Source organism: Neovison vison, chromosome 1 (genome assembly GCF_020171115.1).
Source record: "Neovison vison isolate M4711 chromosome 1, ASM_NN_V1, whole genome shotgun sequence".
NCBI lineage: Eukaryota > Metazoa > Chordata > Mammalia > Carnivora > Mustelidae > Neogale > Neogale vison.
In genome coordinates, this window is record NC_058091.1 from 7313836 (window position 1) to 7337706 (window position 23871).

Genomic DNA, 23871 nt, shown 5'->3' on the forward strand with positions numbered 1-23871 from the left:
CCTTCACACACACCCCCATCCTGCCCCAACAATGGCAACCTCACATCTTTCATTCTTCACACACAAACCCCCTTTCCATCCCATACCAACAATGGCGACCTCACCTATGTCCTTCACCTCCCCGCCAGGGACTCCTCTCTCCTCGATCCCCTGACAGCTCAGATAATCACTAAGACAGACACTTGTTTTGAATTACCCTGCTTGGTGGTTACACAACTGCATATTATGCTTGGAAATCACAAACAATGAATGACACAGTGAATCTTCGTACAGGATTTGTTGTGTCCATTTGCAGAGCTTCTCTAGAGTCTACTCCCAATGGTGGATGTGCAGGGTCAAGGACATAACCAACCTCCACTTGACTGAATTAACAAAATCACTTTCCCACAAGGATTAAGGCATTTACATTCCCATTAGCCTTGTATCAAAGCTGCCATCTCCTCATACCTTTGCTAGCAGCTGCTCACCAAGGTATAATAAGAAATATATTTGGGTTTTGTCCAGATTCCTGGCACAGAACTGCTAAAAACTCTTGGAATCCGTTCAGTAATTATTCAAAAGGAGCCCCTTTCAATCACATCTGTATTTATGCTAAGGGGTGCTCCCAGAGAGTAGCCTCAGGATGGGCTGGTCCTAGGCAACTAATAATTAGCGGGCTGGAAGCTTCGGCACCCCCCATCCACCACCCTAACCTCCCAGAAAGGGGCTGGAGGGAGCAGTCTGGAGAGTAAGCTCTCTAAAGACTCTTTAACAAGGAAATGCGATGAGTTTCCACACTGGTGAATACATCCAGGCGGTGACAGGCTAAGGCCGGCAGGACCTGGAAGGCCATGTCACCCCCCACACCTGGTCCTATACATCTCTTCCATTTGGTTATTCCTGAGTCCTTTATAATAAACCGCAAACACAAGTAAAGTGTGTTTTGAGTTCTGTGAACAGTTCTAGGGTCTCATGGGAACTCTCCATGCTGGTTAGAAAGTGGCCTGGGGCTGAATTTCCAATTACAAAAAATGAATCTATGGTAGTTACTTACTACTGTAGATTAGTAGCAGTTATTCTGAGCCTATAATAATAAAAATATTTAAAGAATCATATCCATATAATCAGTTCACGACAATGGCTACCATTGTTTTAAAAAAAAAAAAATTAATGGTTACTCTCACCTCCTTGCAACATAGTGCCCTCAGTTACCTTTCTGGGTCCTTCTAGTCCTTCAGGAATGCTTATGATGTTGTCTCCATTTACAAGGGAGAGGCGCTGGAAGCACAAAGACAGCATGATGACCAGAAACTAATTCCCCAAAGCTTTATATCAAATGCAGGTAGAAGCTGGTCCCTTACAGCCCACAACCACACCCCCGGCTGCTGAAATGCTCTGTGTGATCCCTTCCACACTGACTTTTGGTGGCCCTGTTGTGGCCGAAGCACGCAGCAGAAGTGGTGCTGTATGACTTCCTAAGCTAAGAACCCTTACAACTTTCACCCTGATCTCTCATGACCCTAGCTCTAAGGGAAAGCTAACTGCCACATAAGAATCCTAATTACCCAGAACAAGTATGCTGTGAAGAATCCCAGAATAGCCATGTGGAAGGTCACGTGGGGAAAAAAACAATGCCGGCCTGCTCTCCACCCAGATGCCAGACATGTGAGTAAAGGAGCCATCTTGGACCATGTGGAGAAGAACTAAGGCTCCCACTTAGGGCCATGACAGTATCTCCCCGACTGAGCCGTTCCAGCGAAAGCTCTAGACATGACGGGTTTGAGACAAGCTGTGACCTGCCTAAATATGTGGGCCACAGCAGCATGAGCACAATAAAATGGTTGTTCTTTCATGCCACTAAGTTGTGGGGTGGTTTGTTACACAGCAATAGATAACCAGGAAAATGCAAATATTATTGGTGACATTTATTAAAATGATGAGTCCAACTTGGACTGCAGTTCTAAAGTGAATAGTATGATTCAGAGAGCCCTGGCTTGTGGCAGCGAGAAAGAAAGAATGCACCAGTTCATGTTCCCTTGGAAAGCTTTTAAAATAAATCTGACCAACCTAACTAATTCTAAAAGCTCTAGAAAATACTGAGGGACCAATATATTATCATGAATCACACACTAGTTTGAAACATGGGTCTCCTGGCCTCAGCCTTCAGGTCACAGCACAAATGTCACTTGTTCAGCAGTCTTCTAGCCCCAGGGCTCCCCGCTCCCTCCTCCCGCTCCCTCCTGGGGACACCCACGGCAGCCTCTCCTCACCATCCTTCACCCCAGCTCGACCGCCTGAGCCTGCGCTGCTGTCTACCTGCACGCTTCCCACGCGAGACGGGGCTTTCACCACAGATGGTAAAAGTTAGTATTTCCGTGTGCTGGGTTTATAGGTATTTTTATTTCTTTTTGTCTGTAGGTTCTAAATTTCCCATAACACATAATCTTTTACAGTAAGAAAAAAGAGTAAGCTTTTACAGATTTTGGTTTCTTAGGTCTGCTATTAGACAAGTACAAGTCAAAAGACATATGGCCATCTATTTCTTCACCTGAAAAACAGCAGGAACTGGAATAAGTGGTCTCTAAGACCTTCTCCAGATCTCAAAGTCTATAATTTTATGAAATAAACAGCTGAAAGAAATTAAAAGTGAAGAAACAAACTTCCATCTTCCATTTCCCACACACCCTGGAAGGACAGTAGGAGCTCAACAAATGGCTAGTGACGGGGGGCACGTGGGTAACAGAGTCAGTTAAGAGTCCCAACTCTTGCTTTTGGCTCAGTAGTGATCTCAGGGTCCTAAGATGAAGCCTCACATCCAGGCTCTGCACTCAGCACAGCGTCTGCTTACATTTCTCTCTCCCTCTCCCTCTGACCCTCTCCACCCCCACGTATACACGTGCCCGCGTTCTCTCTCTCTTTCTCTCAAATAAATGTGTTTTTTAAAGATTTTATTTATTTATTTGACAGACAGAGAGAGTACACACAAACAGGCAGAGTGGCAGGCAGAGGCAGCAAGAGAAGCAGGCTCCCTGCCGAGCAGAGCGCCCAACGTGGGACTCAATCCTAGAACCCTGGGATCATGACCTGAGCCGAAGGCAGCGGCTTAACCAATTAAGCCACCCAGGCGTCCCAGAAATAAATATTTTTTTAAAAATCTAGTGACTGGATTTCTGATTAGTGAGAGACAGTACAGTTAACTCAAGTACTGCCTTCAGGTAAGCTTAGTATCTGCTGCTTATACTGGGAAAATGTCCAAATCAAGCCCCAGGAGAACTATTTCTAAAAATAGTCCTGTCCCCATCTCAAGCCTTCTGGCCTCAAGTTACTTTAAAAACCCTAGACCTCAATTTCTCAATCTATAAAATGTGAGAATTATACCCTCAACTCCTAGTCTGAAATAGTATGGACCATCAGGTAAAGAAAAAGCAGATGTGCTACTGGCATCGTTTCAGTTTTACCAGCTCAAAGAGAATCTGTATTAACTAACAGTGATTCTTTAGATGCTACTTCAGTGACACTTGTTTTAGATAAGGCGCTTCTACAGTCATCCTTGAGAAAATGAATAAAGATTGGTTTTAAAGATGATAAATTGCAATGGAAAGCTATTAATTTCTTGGGGTAGTTAAGTACAGGTCACAGGTTAATATCCTAGTGCAAATAAAGTAAAGAATTAGGGCACCTGGCTGCCTCAGTCAGTAGAGAATGTGACTCTCGATCTTGGGATTGTAAGTTTGCACCCCACTTTGGGTACAGAGATTATAATATAAATATTTAAAAAATCCTGGGGCATCTGGGAGGCTGACTTTGGCATCTGACTCTTGACTTTGGCTCAGGTCATGATCGCAGGACAGTGGAACCAGGCCCCACGATGGGCTCCACACTCAGCACAGAGTCTGTCTGTCCCTCTCCATCTGCTCCTCCCCCCACCTGTGCACACACTCTGTCTCTCTAAAATAAATAAAATCTTTAATAATAAACAATTGACTAACCTGAAAATTTTTAAACTTAAAATAAAAAATGAAGGCAAAAAAAATCACCTTCCCTGTGGAAAAGAAAGACTATTACAGCTTAGGATTTCTTCCTGGGTCAAGATTCCACCCAAGCAAATAAATATAACAGAATCGATTTCTCCTGACTGCCTTCTTTCTTGAGGAAGGGCTACAACAGGGACACAGAGTGAACTTGCCACCTTACAACCACAAGAGGCTAACATGTGGAAGATGTGTGGGAAGGGGAACGTGGCCAAACAGAAAGGGAGAACATGGGCCAAGGAAAGAGAGAAATGGGCATGAACTTGATGTCAATAAGGGAGAGCCTGTGATAGGGGAAAATTCTCAGATAAGATAAAGAATAAAATCTGTATTTTATGCAGAAAGAGATGAATGAGTTCCAAAAAGCTCCAAGATCAGTTTTAGGACAAGTGGCTCGCTGAAATTAATAGGGGAATCCTAAAACAATCAGCCTTCAGTGACCTGATGATCTAAGCCAGACGGAGGGAACAAGGAGGCAGCAGGTCAGCATGATTTGATTTATGTACCTCAGAAAAGAACAGCTGTGACATGTTGGAGGAAGTATGAAATGAAAACAGAAAACACTCCCAGCTTCTAGGAACAGAACATTATCTGGGCTCTGAGACGTCAAACAAAGAGAAAAGTAGAACACAAGTACTGTCCGTGGTGCACGGTACTGTCCAGGCACTGTTAGCAAGCAGGTGGGCTGTGCACACTTAGGGCAGCTTCAGGGCCACTGCCAGAGAGCACAGGTCACAGGCTGGTGAGGGAAGCCCGGCCCTGCCTCTCCCAAACTGCCCAGTACATCACATCTGGAAGACAAAAGCTAGAGATGCAAAGAATTTTAAAAAGGCACCTCACTCCTGTATCAACAGCCGTCTTCGATGAGTGCACAGATTCAGGCATGCTTGGGCTCTTCTACTGACCAAACAGAATACAAGCCACCAGCTTTAGCAATTACACAGGACAAACCTTTCTATCTCTGGTGGATGACTTTCTCCTTTATTAACAATACTGCTTATGGCAGTAATTCAAAAATTAAGAAGTAAAATTTAAAAGCAGCATTAAAATCAAATTTAATATAAAAGGAAAAACATTGTCATAGAAAGGATCAATCAGTAGTTACGTTACACAGATTAAGCACTCCAAGTGCCAGGCCTGTGTATCTTTGTACGTACCAGACTCACCTTTCACACCAGCTCGAGCGGCAGGCTTCCCTACGCTATTCCTCTGGTGCTTGGTGGACCTGCGTTTCATCTGCCGAGGTGTGCTGGGGGGAGAGGTGCCATAAAGGTTCTCCGTGTTGGTTTCATCTGAAAAGTCCTCTGCATCAGACTCAGAATTCCTGCAAGCTGAATCTCCCAATGTGCACTCTGGCCTATGAAAGACAGAGAGCAGAGAAAATATTCAGTAATGCTGTAAGTGAACTCAAATTTAAACTTCTTGAAGCTTCTTCTAAGAACTCCTTGTAAAACTTTTCTATGGCTTCGTCTCGTCCTCAGCAATGTGGTCTTTCTCCTCTATCTGTACTTGTGGAACTGACAAGGAGAACTTTTTCGCCCAAAGGCAGGGATGTCTGTGACAACTTCTGCTCTGGCCCCAGACCATCTGAGTGTCACACGGGCAGAGCTGGTGTGCAGCTTCTGGTGTTTACAGAATTCTGACAGAAATGAGTTTAAACCTAAAAACTTACAGACTGAGGAAAAGGAGAGCAAAGGACCAGAAGACACAACTGGGAGAGACCGAAGCATGTAGCTTTGTGCGGCCCCCGGAGGCTCGGGGATGAGTGGGCAAGTTCAGCCCTGCCCTGGACCTCAGGGCCTTGCTTCCTCTCTTCAAAGCACACACAGCAGGAAGCACGGGGCGCTCTGCTGTGATCCGAGCGGCAAAGCAGGGGCTTCTGACAACTTAGGGCAGGTCAGTGTTTCTATGTTCTCTGCGAACCACTACAGGGCAGAGCTCGGCGGTGGGGTAGGGGGGTGGGGGGTGCAGGAGAAGGACACGGTAGAATAAGAGAAAGGAATTAGTTTGTCTTAACCTTCAAAACACACTCCTCCTCAACTTGTTCTCTGGCAATGCTTCTTTCCAATCGTCTATCCCCAGCCAACTTCTCAAATAATATCAGTATTTTGATATAGTTCTTTGCAAAGCTAACAACAACAAAAAACTTATTGATACAAACAGAACATATACAATCCTGGCAAACTAGAAGGAATCAATCATGAAGTTCCTTTTAAATATATATCACAGTCTGGCCCGTTATGAATATTCTTTCTAAAATACACTTCATACTTGACAAATGTAACTCCAAACTATATCCAAGGTATAACTAGTGTTCTTTCTAGTAACTTTTATCCTGATGTAAAAATCAAAGTTATTATAAAAATCAAGATGGAAAAAGAAAAACCACTCTAAAATAGATGACACCATTTTATTGAATTACACTGACAAAACTTTAGAAAACGAACTTCCAAAAAATAAAAATGCTGCAGAATTATATAAATTTATAGCACTGAAATCCATAAAGAATTCCTCGGACAGGTCAAAACTGATTTAACCAGACAAGACTACTCTAGCCACTGTGAATACTGTGTACCCACACATAAAGACATACAAATGACATGCCCTGAAAGTTAACTACAACAAATAAAACTGTGAGCCAAGTTAAAAATAAGTTTTAAATATATGTATTCCCTTAGGCTAACTACATAACTGAAGTATCACAGAGTCATACAACAAATAAGACAACTTCCAGATGAATGTGAATTTGCCAACATCCAGGTCTTCCACCCTCACTGTGAAACAGCGGATTCAACCGAGGGGAAGGCGTGGCTGGGCGGGACAAGGCTGCTCATCTCCCCTCCCCGGACTGTGCGCTTACTGGCAGTTTTGGAATGATTGCTGCAGATTGTGTGGTCGGAGGGACTTCGGTTCAAATCCTGACTGTGCTGGCTATTAGTTATGCGGACCTTAGCCAAATTATTTAAAATCCTCACATTGCTCATTTACAAAGCAAGGGTAATACTTAGACTCCAATGAGGATTAAATTCAATAACGCGGGCTTAACAAAAGGGTAATCTAGACTGAGGGTTCACTCAATGATGGCTACTCTTCCTATTCTAAGCCTTGGAAGTCACCAGACCCATCTGCAACCCACTAAAGCACCTGAGTTCCTTACTCATCTGCTTAACATTAAGAGTGGGGGTACCAGGCCGGCTTAGTCAGTAGAGCATTTGACTCTTGATCTCATTGTGAGTTCAAGCCCCAGGTTGGGCACAGCGCTTACTTAAAAATAAAAATCTTAAAAAAAAAAATTAAATTAAAATTGAAATTAAAACCTTTAAAAAAGAGAGAGAAAGAAGTGTATCTCTGAGTTCAGCATGATATAGGACTGAAGACCATTTTAACATTTTTAGCATCTTTTAAATTCTTTCAAATTAAATTCTATAACTTTTTTCTTCCCCACAAGGATAAAGTCTATGGTAAGGAAAGATAATGTATTTCATTACTTTTGTATCTCAAAGTTTCTAGGATAGCATTCAAAACCACTCAGTGTTGCTTATTAGCACAATAATATATTTCATATAGTAGAATGGTAATCACTACAAAACTAAGGCGCAGGGGCACCTGGGTGGCTCAGTGGGCTAAGCCTCTGCCTTGGGCTCAGGTCATGATCTCAGAGTCCTGGGATCGAGCCCCGCATTGTCCCTCAGTGAGCCCCACTTCACCGCACATCACCCCGCATAGGGCTCTCAGCTCAGCAGGGAATCTGCTTCCCCTCCTTTTCTCTCTACCTGCCTACTTGTGATCTCTCTCTCTCTGTGTCAAATAAATAAATAAAATCTTAAAAAAAAACAAAAAACACTAAGGCGCAAACATCTAGCCAGTTCCATTCATCAAGACCAGACAGCATGGAATAGCAGGCTAAAGAGAAAAACAGAGTCAGATAAAGGAATAAACAAGACCTCATTGAAAACACGCTCTCTGTAGTGAGGAGAGAAGTGAACTCAGCAGACAGAAGACCTAAGGCTAATAAGTCACAGCCTTAGTAGACAGGTGACTGCATACCTGACATAATCTTTCTAAAACTAAGAAAAAGACTAATATCTAATTTTTAAAGTCAACATTCTAACTACTTCAGGAAATTCAGTTGTGAATATTCAAAATAATCAAAACTAAACAATGGAAATAAACGGCTGTGTGGAAAACATTAAAATATAAAACAGGCACATAAAATGGTATGTTTCACTAGTATCTAGCAGTCGTGGGTGGATGAATAAATTAATCAAATGCAAGGAAAAATGGAGGAGGATTTTTTGAAGGGGGACTGAAGACGTCCAAACTTAAGTGAGCCAAGTCTCCAATGGCAGGCCCCCAAACTAAGGTCAGTTCATGACATTTATTTTTCAAGTGAGTACCCCTGTCTAATCTACATATGATGGAAATAAGTATGGTGCTGTAGGAGATAAAACAAGTCAAAAAAGCACACATAGTAAAAATGTTAGCTTTTATGTAAAAACAGAAAAAATATTTCTGTTGTGCTGTCATCCAACTATGGACAAGTTATTCTCTATACATGGAAAATTTCATTTGGCTTCAATCTCCAAATAAAAGTAGAAGACTAAGTCCCTGTAATACTTACACGGAAGCTGAATATCTCTTGTTTTTAAGCCTGCACCCATCATAAAACAAAGTCTTTATACCCTCACACAGATACAATAAACACTACTGATTTCAGAGTATTTCCAAATTATTTAATTATCCTAACAGCAAATATAAAGAATCACATGGAAGCAAAGAGGAATACTGTCATAAACAATGCATTAAAATAAGATAAAACAGTATATTTCCTCACTCTTTAATCATTATACCACTTAGAAAACAAGGTAGAAAAAATGCCATATGGGGCTGCCAGATACTATATAACTCAAGATTAAAATAAACTTTAGAACAGACATTATATAAAGGTGAAGTTATGCATTTAATACTTTCTTAAGATTTACTTAACTCCACCAAGATGCTATTCACACTTATTGGAAATGTTAATCCATTCCATCCAATTAACTTAGTAACTTAGCACATGTCAGTACAAAGCCCAAAAATATTTAAAGAAATTAAAATAAAGTCTAGCATTCAGTAAATAACACTCACAATGTCTGCCAACCTATCAAAAATTACCAAGGAAACTATGACCCAAACAAGGGAAAAAGATCAATAAGCAGACCAGAAATTACGCAAGCAGAGCTTGCAAAGATGAACACTGTATCTGAAATGAAAAATACTCTGGGTGGGATTTAAAAGCAGATGAGACACAGCAGAAGAAAAGATCTGTGAACTTGAAGACACAGCAACAAAAACTATCCAACATGAATTAGGAAAAGATTAAGGAAAAAATAAAGAAAAGAAGAACAGAGCATCAGTTATCTGTGGGACAGTATCAAGCAGTATAACACATGTTATTAGAATCCAAAATGAAAAAAGGGAGGCACTGAAAAAGTCTACAAATTAAGGGCTGAAAATTTTCCAAATCTGAAGTAAACTGAAAGTTCACAGATCCAAGTAGCTCCACAAACTGCATATCATAATCAAATTGCTGAAAACCAATAACAAAGAGAAAAATCATAAAAGGAGCCAGAGGAAAACAATTTAGTTTGGGGAGTCTTAACCTAGAAGCAATAATGTAATAGGGAGTGGGAAGGAAAATTAAGCAAAACTTTCTCTTTTTTTCCGTAAAAGAAAAAAAATTTATACATAAAATCTAGGAATATAAGCACTAGCGGTAAGTTCAAAAGAACCTGCATCATTTCAATTAACTAAAACCATCCAAAACCTCATTTTTGTATTAGCTCATGTGAGATGAGCTAATGTGGTCGGCTGACTAGTTCAGAATATTTCCTGGGTACCAATTATTTTGGATAAGGAAAGTAGCACAAGGTCTACATCAACTGCCCTGAAACACTGGCCTTATTTGTGCTGAAAAACACAGAAATGTGAAATTTCTTTCTAGGGCTAAACTTCTAACAGTCACATAAAACAATGTCTCGCTCTTTTAACATAAAACTTTACTGAAGTACTATTCACTTGACATAGAACCTGGTCTAACAAAAGTATGTCTTGAACTCAACTGAAGGTGGGGGGGGGTCATTTTTCAATGGAAAATGTGTGGCAGACAAGACAAAAATTCAAGTAACCTCGGGTTACACAGTTCTGCTCTGACACAGTAGGTAAGCCACATGGCGCCTGAATAGTTCAACTATGAAATAATGAAATTGGATTACAGGAGCTCAAAAATATGTGGTTTTGCAAAAGCCCTAAAAAAAAAAAAAAACCTTCATTAGAAGTTCTTTAGCAAAGTCCTTAGAAATAAGATATTTTAGTCACTTATGAAGTACAGTCCTCACCTGTGTGAGGTCCTCTCCGCCACTTTCATCCACCTCCTCAATAACCTATTCTCTATTAAATAATGATGAGAGGAAGACCTCGGCTGCTGAGGGAAGAGGAGGGAAGGAGGAGGCAGAGACGATAGATTTTCTAGGTTTCCTTTTTAAAGAGCTTGTATAGTTTGCTTGGCCCGTGGTATACATCAAAAGGAGCTAAGCTAAATTTGAGGTTGCATGGTTGGTTCATACTGGAAGAGCCGATTAATAAGCTAGTTGATCTATATCGGCAGCCTCTCATTGAACACTCATCAGCTAACCTCCAAGTAAACTGCTGTCAAACCTCAAACTCATCCGACATTTGCTAGTTTACTTCTTCATTGATTCAGAGTACAAAACCTTGAAAACCTACTTAGTTTTCAAGACAGACATTTTCTTTTTAACTAAAATTTATCTTTTTTTTTTAACAGAAGTAGATTTAAAAAAAAAAGATGTCCCATGGAAATGAACAAGAACTATGCCCCCCCTCAACCAGACCCAAAGCTCTGTGAGGGTGGGGGCCTCATCTGTCGTTTTACCACTGTTTCTCAGCTGTCTAGAACAGTGCCTGGTACACACTATGTGCCCATTACTATCTGCTGAATAAGTGAATTTGTGAGGCAAATAATATTATCTTTGATACATTAGACTTAATCATTACCTAAACTCTATTAAAATGCAATCACAATTATTTGAAGAATGTAATTTTTTAAAGGCTGCAAGAATGAAACAATGGTTGATTTCTGCTAGTAACGTTACTGTGATACTATAACTCTAGGTGCCAAGATAACTATCTACTATCCAAAACAGCTGCAATGGAGTAAAGCGTAAGGAATAACAGTTTTAGAATCAGATTCACATGGGCTGAAATTCTTATGTCCCCACTCTAATTAGTGAAAATACAAGTCTTAATCAAATTACTATAAATAAGTTTGCTTGCAAACACTTTCATTTATTACAAGCCTTCTTATCAAATGTCACTGGGACCTGCAGTCAGCCAGTTAATTTTCAAAATACATAACGAAAGCATTAAAAATGAAACATGCACACTTAAAAAACTGAAACATCTCTGGTGGCTGTCACTTTGATGGCCTCCCAGGATTCCCACCTTCCTATAATCACCTCCTCTTGATCAGGAGGGACCCTGTGCCTGCGTTAACGAATGAGATGTAGTCCAAGTGACGCTGGACCAGTTATAGCTGGGAACCTGAAGGGAAGCTAGCCACCAGGGAAGAAGCCCAGCTACCCTGAGACTGCCACGGTCTTCGAAGCCCAGCCCAGCCTGGCAGAGAGGCTGCCCGAAGGAGAACTAGGGAGGTCAAAGTCTCGCTGAGCTTCCAGCTGACAGCCAGCACCAACTTGCTAGCTTGTGAGTGAGGCTATTTTGGATCTTCCAGCTGTCCCTGAACCCAAGCCAACACCATGAGAAGCAGAACTACTCAGTACTTTAACAGATAATAAATGGTTTTTACTTTAAGCCATTAAGCTTCGGTATGGCTTATTAAATTATAATAGATAACTACCACACATTTAAAACTTAAACATTTACTTTCACTTTGAGTCCACGAATGAGATTAAACCCATCACCGCTTTGATGAGAGTCAAAGCCTTGCCCCAAAGTGTGGTTCCCTGAGAGAAGGCATGAGTCACATACACCACAACCGCGTGCGGTACCTGTGATCTACACTCTATTTCTTCAAAACAGAACAAGAATCTAAAGACTTTTGTGGGACAGTTTTTCTGGATTTTCATGATGTTTCTTCCTAAATGTAAACAGAAATTTGACAACACTTTTCTTTTTGTGACCCATTTTGAGACTTTCCAAAGCACTGCAATTCCATTTATATAGAAACCACAATTCTCTTTTGCATTCAAATTTCATAGATTTGTGTAAGAGTTTACTGAACTATGCAGTAACTAAACATACAACAGACCTACACAGATTTAGGAACAAACAAGGAACTACTGATAAGCATATATTTCAACTGGTGGAAACAGAGAGTCACAGGTATTCTACAGAGTAGCCTATTAGCCATAAGCATTCATGATGCTGGGAGCATCAGTAAATATGTTTTAATAGAAGAAATCGACAGGGTCAGGTCTTAGAAAGGGTTAGGCAGTTGCATGGATAAGGTCTGCCTGACTCAGATCTCCTAGCAAAAGTCTTTTGCGTCACTCACAGATTTACACAAGGCATATTTTATCAGTCCTAAGCTACGTAGAACAAAAAACAACACAGAAAGATTAAAAACAAATATATATATAAAGAACAATTATTCCACATGGATATATTCTGCTCATCGCTAAGAAATAAAAATAGTTATACACTGTTTAAAAAATATTTTCAGATGAAAGCTTTCATAAAATAAAGTCTTATCAAACCACACAAATAAATGCAACAAAGCTTTAAAGACTTCATATTATCATCTTTCCCTTCTGGTTAAACAGAAGACTACTCAAAAAGAAACAGAACCAAAAGAAGAGAGAAACAGAGAGAGAAAGAAAAAACGAAAGACAAAGAGATATTTAAATACCTAGAGTACTTAAACACACAGGAGTGTATTTTAAACACACTAGGTATTTAAACACACAGGAGTGGGGCGCCTGGGTGGCTCAGTGGGTTAAAGCCTCTGCCTTTGGCTCAGGTCATGGTCTCAGAGTTCTGGGATCGAGCCCCACGGCGGGCTCTCTGCTCAGCGGGGAGCCTCCCTCCTCCTCTCTCTCTGCCTGCCTCTCTGCCTACTTGTGATCTCTGTCTGTCAAATAAATAAATTTTAAAAAAAAATCTAAACACACAGGAGTCATGTTATAGATGAAAAGATGAATGTGATTATCCCTGTTATTTCTACAATTTTGCTACAAAGAGCTGAAGACTTAAAAAAGAAGAGGGCAAAGAATAAGACAATTTTAGGAGTGCTTTCTTATTTTTACCAATTCTGGTGGCTCCTAAAATATGCTGAGTACTTCTATACCTACCTCATTTTTCCAAAACTCTGCAAATCAACACTACTTACTATGTATACAGATCAGCAAGAAGACAACCAAAATGGAACAAAAACCCTTCTGAGATGCACCTATTTGGGGCCTTTCAGCAGTACAACAGGTTCTACAGGGGGAATGATGCAGGGAGCACAGATGGGACAATGCCCTTTCAATACAAGAAGTGAAAATAAGCGCGCATCAGTCTTGCTGTGAACGCATTTAATGATGAAATCCCAATGAAAAAAAAATTAAAAGAAAGTACCATAAAATAAAAGTGCTAATTCATTCAAAAAGTTGTTTTAGGCTTAACCAAAGAGAACTACGGGGCATAAACAGGAAAAGTTGGAAGAAGAAAAACTGGATCAAAGCTGGGAGGAAATCAGCAAAAGGTCCTCTCCTATGCCAAGTGCATGCAAAACATTATAGAATTTAAAGAGAAACAAGAAAAATATCTAGGGGCGCCTGGGTAGCTCAGTGGGTTAAAGCCTCTGCCTTCAGCTCGGGTCATGATCCCAGGGTTCTGGGATCGAGCCCCACATCGGGCTCTCTGCTTAGCAGGGAGCCTGCTTCCCTCCTTTCTCTCTGCCTCTCTGCCTACTTGTGATTTCTCTGTCAAATAAATAAATAAAATCTTTTTTAAAAATGCCTAAAACTTCAAAGGTAGCAAAAGAATTATGATGCCCCTCTACCCACTCTTATAACTGAGAACATTTTTTTTTAATTCCCTTATTCCAATTTGAATTCGGGGGGGGGGGGGGATAAAACATTTCCTGTCAAGAATTACTCCCTGTCATTCTTAGAAATCAAGTAACTGAAGAGCTCCTGACTGTAGGAAGCAGAGGAGCCTCCTTAGCTGAGTTTCCTTAGCTCTGAGTCTCCTTAGCTCAAGTTATGGTTCTTTCTAATTTGGATTTTTTTAAATAGTTAACTCTAAATATGCCCCATGACACATACACACATTCAAAAGATGAACCCCACCTGTGGGGACGACTGATCTATTCTCCCAGGGTTTTCACTGAAGTAAAATGCAAAGAAAATTGAGGAAAGCAATTGGGACAATTGGGACATAAAATCTCTTACCTCTGCTTCGACTTCAGCACAAGAAAAGGCTCATTTATCTGAGACCAGATCTTGGTTTCCAACTCCATGCTCCAAAGGTGGAGAAATGTCTGGGTCCAGGACTGGGGCAAGGGGGAGATATAATATGAGCCTGGAGCACCTTTTAGTGCCAGCAAGTGCTCAAAAAAACAAAACAAAACAAAGTGACAAAGTGCTCAAGAAACAAAAACCAAACCAAATGGGAGTACTTCAGAAGGACACAGAAGCAGAGCTCCCACTGGCCAAAGCTGGAAAAATTCGAGTCACAAAATAAAGACACAGAATTATAGCCAACTACAACCATGAATCCATGAGTCCATATTGATATAAATAATTACTAGAAAAAAGAAATGGGAGAAGAGACCAATCTCCTACACAGAAAAAAACGAGAATAATTTATGTAGAACTCTCCTCTCAAGGAGGTGGAGTTTAACCCCCCACCACTTAAGTGTGGGTCTCACTTTTAGTGACTCACCTCCAAGGAGTAGAACACGGAAAAGTAGAGGAAAAAACCAAACTGTACAGAAGAGAAATCCGACAAACACTCCAGCCATCAGCCAGGTAGTCAAGGTGAACAGCACTCTAAACAGTCATGTTGAGAACCTCTGCCCTGATACGATGAGAAAGGCACCTCATCTGTGTGGTCATCCTCCCAAAACCCAGGTCTCCAGTCAAACCATGATAAAAAAAAAAAACACCAGATTAGTACTCCGTACAACCGTTAAAGTCACCAAAAACAAACAAAGTGAGAAACCGTCACTGCCAAGAGGCAGCGAAGCAGACATGACTACATGTGATGGGACACCCTGGATAGGGTCGGGACCCAGGAAAAGGACATTAGGGGAAAATGAACAAAATCTGAGTAAAGCACAGAATTTAGTAAATAGTGCGTCGAGGGGCACCTGGGTGGCGCAGTGGGTTAAGCCCCTGCCTTCAGCTCAGGTCATGATCTCAGGGTCCTGGGACTGAGCCCCACATCGGGTTCTCTGCTCAGTGGGGAGCCTGCTTCCCCCACCCTCTCTGCCTGCCTCTCTGCCTATGTGTGATCTCCCTCTGTGAACTAAATAAACAAAATCTTTAAAAAACAAAAGAAGACTGTGTTGATACCAACTGACTAGTTGTGACAATTGTACACAGTAAGATTTAACAACAGAAGAAATGAGACACAGGAAATACTGAAATCCTTTATACAGTCTTTGCAACTGTCTCTACATCTAAACTATTCTATAATAAAAATTCAGAATTAATGAATTACCTTAATAACATAATATGGGCCAGTTCCATGACAATGCTGAATAAATCTGGTGTGACTACACAGGCACAAAAAAACTAAGAACCAGGGCTAAAGGAAAAATGTCATATTATAAAATTAAGCAATTCTTTATCAATATAACTGATGATTGTGGTTGTAAAAAAAATTTCAAATGACAGGTGAAAAATGCCACCTAAAATAGTAACTTCCAAAAATGGGGAAATGCATCCTATTTCTATTTATGTTTTTCATCAGCTATATAATTTGTTACACAGCAATGAACAGTTTCCATTCTAACTGTGTAATTGCTACCACTGGGGACTGAATTCTGACCATTTGCCAGGCACATGCTAACCATTATGTAGAATTTCACTTAATCCTTGCCAGAGCCTTATGGATCCATTTTAGGAAGAATCTTTGTCCAGAAAGCCAATTCCCATTGATTATGAGAGTTACTCATGATCAAATACCTATTACATACTAGGTAGTCAATTAGGTACTTCACAAATGCTAGCTCGTTTAATCTTCCCGATGACCCCCCGCCCCAGGGTACTACAGCAATCCCTAATTACAGAACAAGGAAAATCAGTTGCAAAGGTAACTTGTGTGCTCAACTGGAAAGGGTCTGGGCCAGAACTGGAGTCCCAGTCTGACCCCATGCCCAGACCCCTCGCACTCCCCAGCCTGGTCCCTGGAATGTCTGCCATCTCCCACTGGCAGACAAAGAGGGTTACCCCCACTGGAAAGGAGGTTCCTACTGGCTGGAGAAAGAGCGTGGGGACAAGCTGAAAGACCTAGCTCTCTGCTCAGCTGTAGGACTCACATCTTTGCTGAAGTCTTTTAACCACTCCACATCTAAATTCCCTCGCATATAAATAAAGGCATTGGCTAAGATACGGAGTCTCGGTTAGGCTGGGGACCCACAGTGTGACTACAAGTTAACTGAAAAAAGAAAAAGTGAGGGTTTTGCTTGCCCAATTTCTGCATATAAAATAAAAGGTAGAACTCAAATCCTCAGGTAGCTGATTACCTTCCCTACCGCATCCAAGAATCACCTTCAGTAATCTGTGAAAAACCAACATACTAGTCCTCTAAGAGAGCATTCTTCAGATCAGGCTAGTGTTTCCATTCGTTCTGTGTAAACCCGTGTGTGTTTATGTCTAAAAAAGAGCATAAAACTGCTCCCTAAAGGAACAGAAAACAAGCCTTTTAAATTAGAGAATAAGCATTAGAAATTAGCAACTTTTGGGGGCACCTGGGTGGTTCAGTGGGTTAAGTCTCTGCCTTCGGCTCAGGTCATGATCCCAGGGTCCTGGGATTGAGCCCCACATCAGGTTCTCTGCTCAGCAGGTCCCTATCCCTCTGCCTGCCTCTCTGCCTACTTCTGCCGACTTGTGATTCCTCTCTCTGTCAAATAAATAAATAAATAATCTTAAAAAAAGAAATTAGCAACTTCTTTCATTCGGAACAGAATTCTGTGCAAGAGAGGAGACAGAGGTCAACAGAAAAATGTAGATGTGTATTATGTTATTGTATTCACTTTGGGTTTTTTGTTTCTTGGGTTTTTGTTGTAGTGATTGGTCTATTTAGATGGAGTTCAAAATACACATTAACTGTTTCACACTTCACTGTGTGTGCAGGCGTGTCAGCAACCCAAAGTGTTGAGCTCCTCCAGGACAGTAGCCATGTCACTCATTCAGCAACGGCCCTCCTGGACAAGTGCTGTGCTAAGAGGTGAGGAAAAATACATCTATGAACCAGAGAGTCACCATTCCTGCCTTCCCAGAGCTTTCAGGCTATACAAAGAGCTAGGTATGTAGCTCATAAGGACACCCACACAAGTCCGAAAAGTGCACTGGATAACACTTGATAACACTGGAGATTACCAAGCATACTGGCAGACAGGATCAAGCCTCGAGAACCAAGGATCGTGACAAAGGCAACCTCTCTGAAGAAGGAACACTGAAGCTGAGATTCGAAAGCTCTAAAGGCACGGACTGGAAGACAGAGAGGAGAAGCAGCTGAGCAGGAGCATGCAGGGTGCACTGGGGAAACTGCAAGGCCATGGCGACCTGGAGCAGAGTGGGTAGAGTGGGCAGAGTGGGCAAGAGCCCCCACGGGAGCAGGAAGCCAGCAGATCACACCATGACCTTCACCCTGACAGAAACATGCAGCCACGAAGGACATTAAGTAGGGGAGAGACACGAGCAGACCTGCCTTTCTCTTTAAGTATCTACCACATCACCGGACGCTACTAGACAGGTGTGCAAACAGGCACAATTTTCCAGCACTACGCAGACTTTTTCAACTACAGGCTTCTCAATTATTCAGTCTTAAAATCAACCTAAACAGTTATTCTGACTACACTATTTCAATAATCAAGACCAATTCAATGGTTGAGAACCAGAAGAGGAAAAAGAATTGCTCACCTGACAAAAACAACACCCTAAGGGACTATGAAATCCTTAGAAATGGCACATTAACAACTAAGAAGTAAAACACTACCCAGCCCCAAAAATATAATTAAAGATGTCCACACACACAAAGGTGTCTCATGAAAAATATAACTTTCTTCTAATTAAAAACAATGTAAACTAGGCAAAAATTTAAATGGGCCTAAAACAATTTTAGAAGAAAAAAATAAAAGCTCCTATTTTAATTATATAGCTTTCTTCACTCAAGAGAACATAATTGGTAACTGTGGTTGGATACATAAGGCCAATGTGAAATTTACTGGAAATGTGGAGTCTAAAAGTCCTGCGTATGCCAAAAATAAACACCACCTACAGTTTCAGAAAGAAATGTCTCACAGTGTACAATTAAATGCAACATGTACAAAAAATATAGGAAATGCAAAAAAGTTACCATATCAAAACTATATTATTTTATATCTCAATCACCAGAGTATGATTCCCCTGAAACCGAATGTAAATTTTTATTATGTGCATTTTTGAGAGGAGTCAAAAGTCCACGTTTAATCATTAGATTCTCAAACACAATCTATGACCCAAAAAATGTAAAGAGTAATGGCCTAGACAATATTCACTACACATCTAGCAGGGTTCTCTTCTCAAAAAAATCTCATCCTGACATGTATTAGATACTCAAAGGATAAAGGCTTTTAGATGCATAACTAATTCAAGATCAATAGTCAAGCTACAAGGTCACTTCCGCAGTAGCCAAGAAGAGACAAATCCCCTCCCAACCACAAATACTGGCTTCACGCAAAACTGACTTAAAAATCACATAAATGTCATGAAGTGAACCAAATGAGAAACTAATTTTCAATCTTTTGTGACACACTGTTGTTTTAGGTTTAGGATAACACAATCCTCCCCACTCCCTGCAAAAGTGGTTAATTAAAATAATTAACATGTATTTTAGTAAGAACTAATTTAGGAATAAATAAATCCTTAAATGGTTCATAATCAAAGCTATAACTAAATACAATAAAGGGAAAGCCTTTTGGGGAAAAAATAAGATTCTAAGTAAATACGGAATACAATGGTTCAGTAAATGAGAGAAAAGGAGAATGTTTCATTTAATACAATACCAGAAATGTGAGAGCAGAAGAAAACTACAAGAATAAAGTTGTAAGACTGACAAGGGTAGAAACTATAGAAGAACATGAGATTTAAGCAGTGATTTTTCCAGTGATGGTTGCCTTTATGTTTATCCTTTCTGGGGCACATCAGATTTTTTTGAAGCAATGGGTTGATAGTACTCATCAAATCTCAAACATTTACAGTCATTATTTCTTCATTTTTTTCCAGTTTTCCCTCTTTCTTCTTTCAGGAACTCCAATTACACATATGCTAACTGCTTAATATTCTCTTACATGTCACTGTTGTTCTGTGCATTTTCTCTGGTCTTTGTTCTCTCTGTACTACATTTTGCATAGATTCTATTGCTAGGTTCACAGGTTCAGTAATTTTTTTCCTACAGTGTCTAGTCTGTTGAAAATGCCATCTGGTATATTTGTCGCTTCAGAAATTGTATTTTTCACCTTCACAAGTTCCATTTGGTATTTTTCATATCTTTTATTTTTTTCCCCATTGTTCATGTTCTCCTTTAAATACCTGAATATAATTGTAACTATATTAACAATCTTTCTTCTACTTCTATCATTTTTCAAATTTCTGGGGTTGTTTCTATTGGGTGACTGCTTCTCCTGGTTATGGGTCATCTTTAATGGCTTACTGGCATGTCTAGTAATTTCTGGTTGGATATTAGACATAATAACCACATAATTCTATGTGATTGAGTATCTGGATTTTTCTGTCTTCCTTTAAAGACTACTGGGCCTTTTCTTCTTTTTTTTGAACAAGCTATTATTTCCAATTCCAATTTATCCTTTCAAGATTTGTTTTCAAGCTTGTTTAGGGTAATTCCAGATGTACCTTCACTCTAGAACAGTCACCCCACTACTAAGATGTGACTCTTCCAAATCCTTATTGCATGTCCCAAGTGATCAACACAAGATGAACTCCACTGTAACCAGTGGGAATTCAAGTGCTTCCAAGTCCCATGTGAGTTCTGGGAACCTTTCAGGTCATAGCTCCCCAATGGCTCTTTGCTTAATCTTGCATTTTCTACCCTATGCAAATGCATCTTGTATTCAAAGACTCAAAGGGGCCTGAGGTAGATTTCTGGAGCTCTCTTCAATATCACCCCTTCCTCTCCAGAACTCTGCTCTCAATTTCCAACTGCCTCAGTCTCCCTGAACTCCAATCTGTTCCCTCAATTCTAGAAGACCACTGTGCTTTGCCTGGGATTTTCCTGCCTGCACCAGTCAGGAACAACCTGTTGTCAGAAAAACAAGGTAATTACAGGACTCACTTAATTTGTTTCCCTTGTCTCAGGGATGACAATTGGGTACAGTCTTATTGTCCAATGTCTGAAAACACTTGTTCCACATTTAAGTTTATATAAAATATAACAGAAATAGTTTATTATATACCACTAAAAGACAATATATTTGTAGATTATTAATTTAAAAATTGCTCTGTGGATATTTTTAGTGTTATAATGAAATGATACACCATCGACTCCATAATATATATAAGGAAATATATATATATATTATATATATGTAAGTCAAGCAATACTTGACTTTCAAAGTGACTAACTCTATAATGTACCTAAGTATTTTATGATAGAATCATACAGCTGTTACTTTAGGAAACAAAGAGGGAAAATTTTATTTACAAACAAAAATAAATATAGAAAGGCAAACACTACCTCATTTTGGAGGTTAAAACATTTACAAATAATCAAATCCAACCCTTTATTTTGTAATAATTTAAACGTTCTAGGTCTCAGTTTCTATAATTTTATGTAAGATCAGAAAGATTCTTGGTAGACCTAATTTTTAAAAAGAAATATAAAATATCTAAAACTTAACATTTAACACATAAAACTGTTAACGCTTAATATACAAATCTATCAAAAAATGACATCTTCTCAATTAGAGATGGTACCAGAATACCAAACAAATATATAGCATTTTTCACTATATATCGTTTTTCATGGGTGCGCATCAGAAAAACTATAAGTAGTTCTGTTACTCTTAAGTTCTCCTGCTGAGGGGGAAAAAAAATCATTAAGAGAAACAAAATGCCACTAAATCCCTGTGACTTGGCTAGAATCATTCAAACAAAATTTCTAATATATTAATTTATTAAGATAAGAAGCCACTCAATTCCTGAAAGCTTATATTTAGGTATACAGATATATTCCTCTTCTGCAAGAGTAATTTTAAATGTATTGAGTCTCAATACTTCTTTATAGCTTAATATTGTGTTGGTAACACTAATGCCTTTGCTAATTTTTTTCCTCATCTATGATTCTTTTCTCAGTGCATACAGGACCTTTTATAAAGCTACACACTCCCTAATATATTTCATTACTAAAATCTTAACAGAGATAGAAATAATAAGGAACTAAGGTATTTTATAAAATACACTGAAAAAGTATTAGCTAGAGTTGGAAAATTATTTTCAGAGATAGCAATTTATACTTAAATTGAAGCTGAATTAGTTACTTTAAACCATCCCCACATAAATGCTAACTAAAAGTTACTATATCCTAAACACTATTCTAGGAACAGGGATACAAGGGGTTAAAAATACAAGGACAATCAAAACAATCCTAGAAAAGACTAAAGTTGAAGGACTCACCTTCCTGATTCCCTGTTCCTATTACTGTAAAGGTTAACAACAATCAAGACAGTACGGTTGTGCCATACAGCAGATACACTGATCAATGGAAGAGAACTGAGACTCCAGCTATACACCTAGACCTATGGTCAAATGACTTTGGACAAGGTTCCTAGACTACTCAATGAGGAAAGAGAGAGTCTTTACAGCAAATGATGCTGACATAACCAGGTTGCCACACACAGAAGAATGAAATTGGACCCTTAACTCACACTACTACAAAAATCAATTCAAAATGGATCAAAGACCTAAATGTAAGAACTAAAATTATAAAGCCTTGAGCAAAAATAGGGGTAAATCTGTAGGACCTCAGATTTGGCAATGGGTCCTTAGATGTGACTCAAAAGCATGAGCAACAATTGATAAAATAAGTTAGACCTCATCAAAATTTAAAATGTGCATCAGACGGCACTATCAAGAAAGTGAAAAAGACAATCCAAAGAATGAGAGAAAATATTTGCCAATCATATACCAGATAAGGGACATATCAAGAATATACAAAGAACTCTTATAACCCAATAATAAAAAGACGGATAAGCCAGGGCATCTGGGTTAAGCACCTGCCTTCCGCTCAGGTCATGATCTCCCAGTCCTAGGATCAGCCCTGTGTCAGGGCTCCCAGCTCAACAGGGAAGCTGCTTCTCTCTCTCCCTCTGCCTCTTTCCCCTGCTCATGCCTGTGCTCGCTCTCTTTCTCTGTCTCTCTGACTCAAATGAATAAATTTCTTTTAAAAACTTAAAAAAAAAAAAAAAAGATAAGCCAATTTAAAAATGGAGAAAGGAGCTGAATGGACACTTCTCCAAAGAAGGTACATAAGTGTCTAACAAGCATCTAAAAAGATGCTCACCACCATTAGGAAAATGCAAACCAAAACCGTAAGATAACACTTGACACCCATTATTAGTAGGGTTCTTATCAACAAGTCAAATAATTACGAGTGTGGGCAAGGATGTGAAGAAATCAGAACTCTCATACATTGCTGGTGGGAATGTCAATGGCACAGTCAGACTGGAAAACATTCGATGGAGAATTTCCAAACTGAGGTATATATCCAAGAAAAACGAAAACATATGTCCACACAAACACTTGTACATGAATGTTTATGACAGCTTTATTTCATGATGGCCAAAACGTGGAAACCAATCAATGTCTACGGAATGATGAATGGATAAACAAAATGTAGTACATCCATTTCAAGGAATATTCTTCAGCCACATAAAGGAATTAGGACTGATACATGGTACAACATAGATGAAACTCGAAAACGTGATGCTACGTGACAGAAGTCAGTCACAAAAGACCACGTGTTGTATCATTCAGTTTATATAAAATGTTCAGAGACAGAAAGCAGATTAATGGTTACTTAGGGTTGGGAGGCATGGGGATTTGAAGATGGCAATAGCTAATGGGTGTAGGGATTCTTTCTGAGGTGATTCAAATGCTCTAAAATTCACTGTGGTGGTGGTCACATATAATTCACAGATTTGTTCAACTGTGAATGTATTTAAACCAATTGATCTAGACACTTCAAATGGGCAAATTATATGGTATATGAATTATTATCTCAATAAAGCTTCTTTATCTCTTCTGCTGCTGCTGCTTTTGTTCTTGCTGGGGTGGGGGTGGGGGCAATGACACCCGAATGTGAACCAGAAACTTCCTGATGTGCAGAAAGCTGTTTTTAAAAAAAAAACAATAAAAGCAAGATCCCTACTCCTAGAGTTCTCTCATGCTCCATGTAACTTCTAGTCCTGCGTAGAGCCCTGTCTGATAACATAGAGCCACAATGTTCTCGATAGCCCTGAATTCAACTGTATATACTTTAAGGTTAGTACAACCTTTCAGCACCTTAATACAAAAAAGGTTATCTCACCTGTTCATTTTTTTCTTTTAAGGTGGTTTTATTAAAGCATGGG

General features: G+C 39.7%; 1 protein-coding gene across 4 annotated transcripts in view; it reads right to left on the bottom strand.

The window, feature by feature from the left end:
* MAP3K4 (mitogen-activated protein kinase kinase kinase 4) overlaps nucleotides 1-23871 on the bottom strand; it is a 112755-nt gene that overhangs the window by 69458 nt on the left and 19426 nt on the right. For 3 of the 4 annotated variants that reach the window (XM_044242731.1, XM_044242741.1, XM_044242723.1), the window contains exon 2: nucleotides 5177-5367. In XM_044242731.1, coding sequence (XP_044098666.1) covers nucleotides 5177-5367 — 191 coding nt within the window. Of the gene's footprint in view, nucleotides 1-5167; nucleotides 5368-23871 lie in introns of all 4 variants that reach the window. The other variant, XM_044242714.1, reaches the window with a different exon arrangement.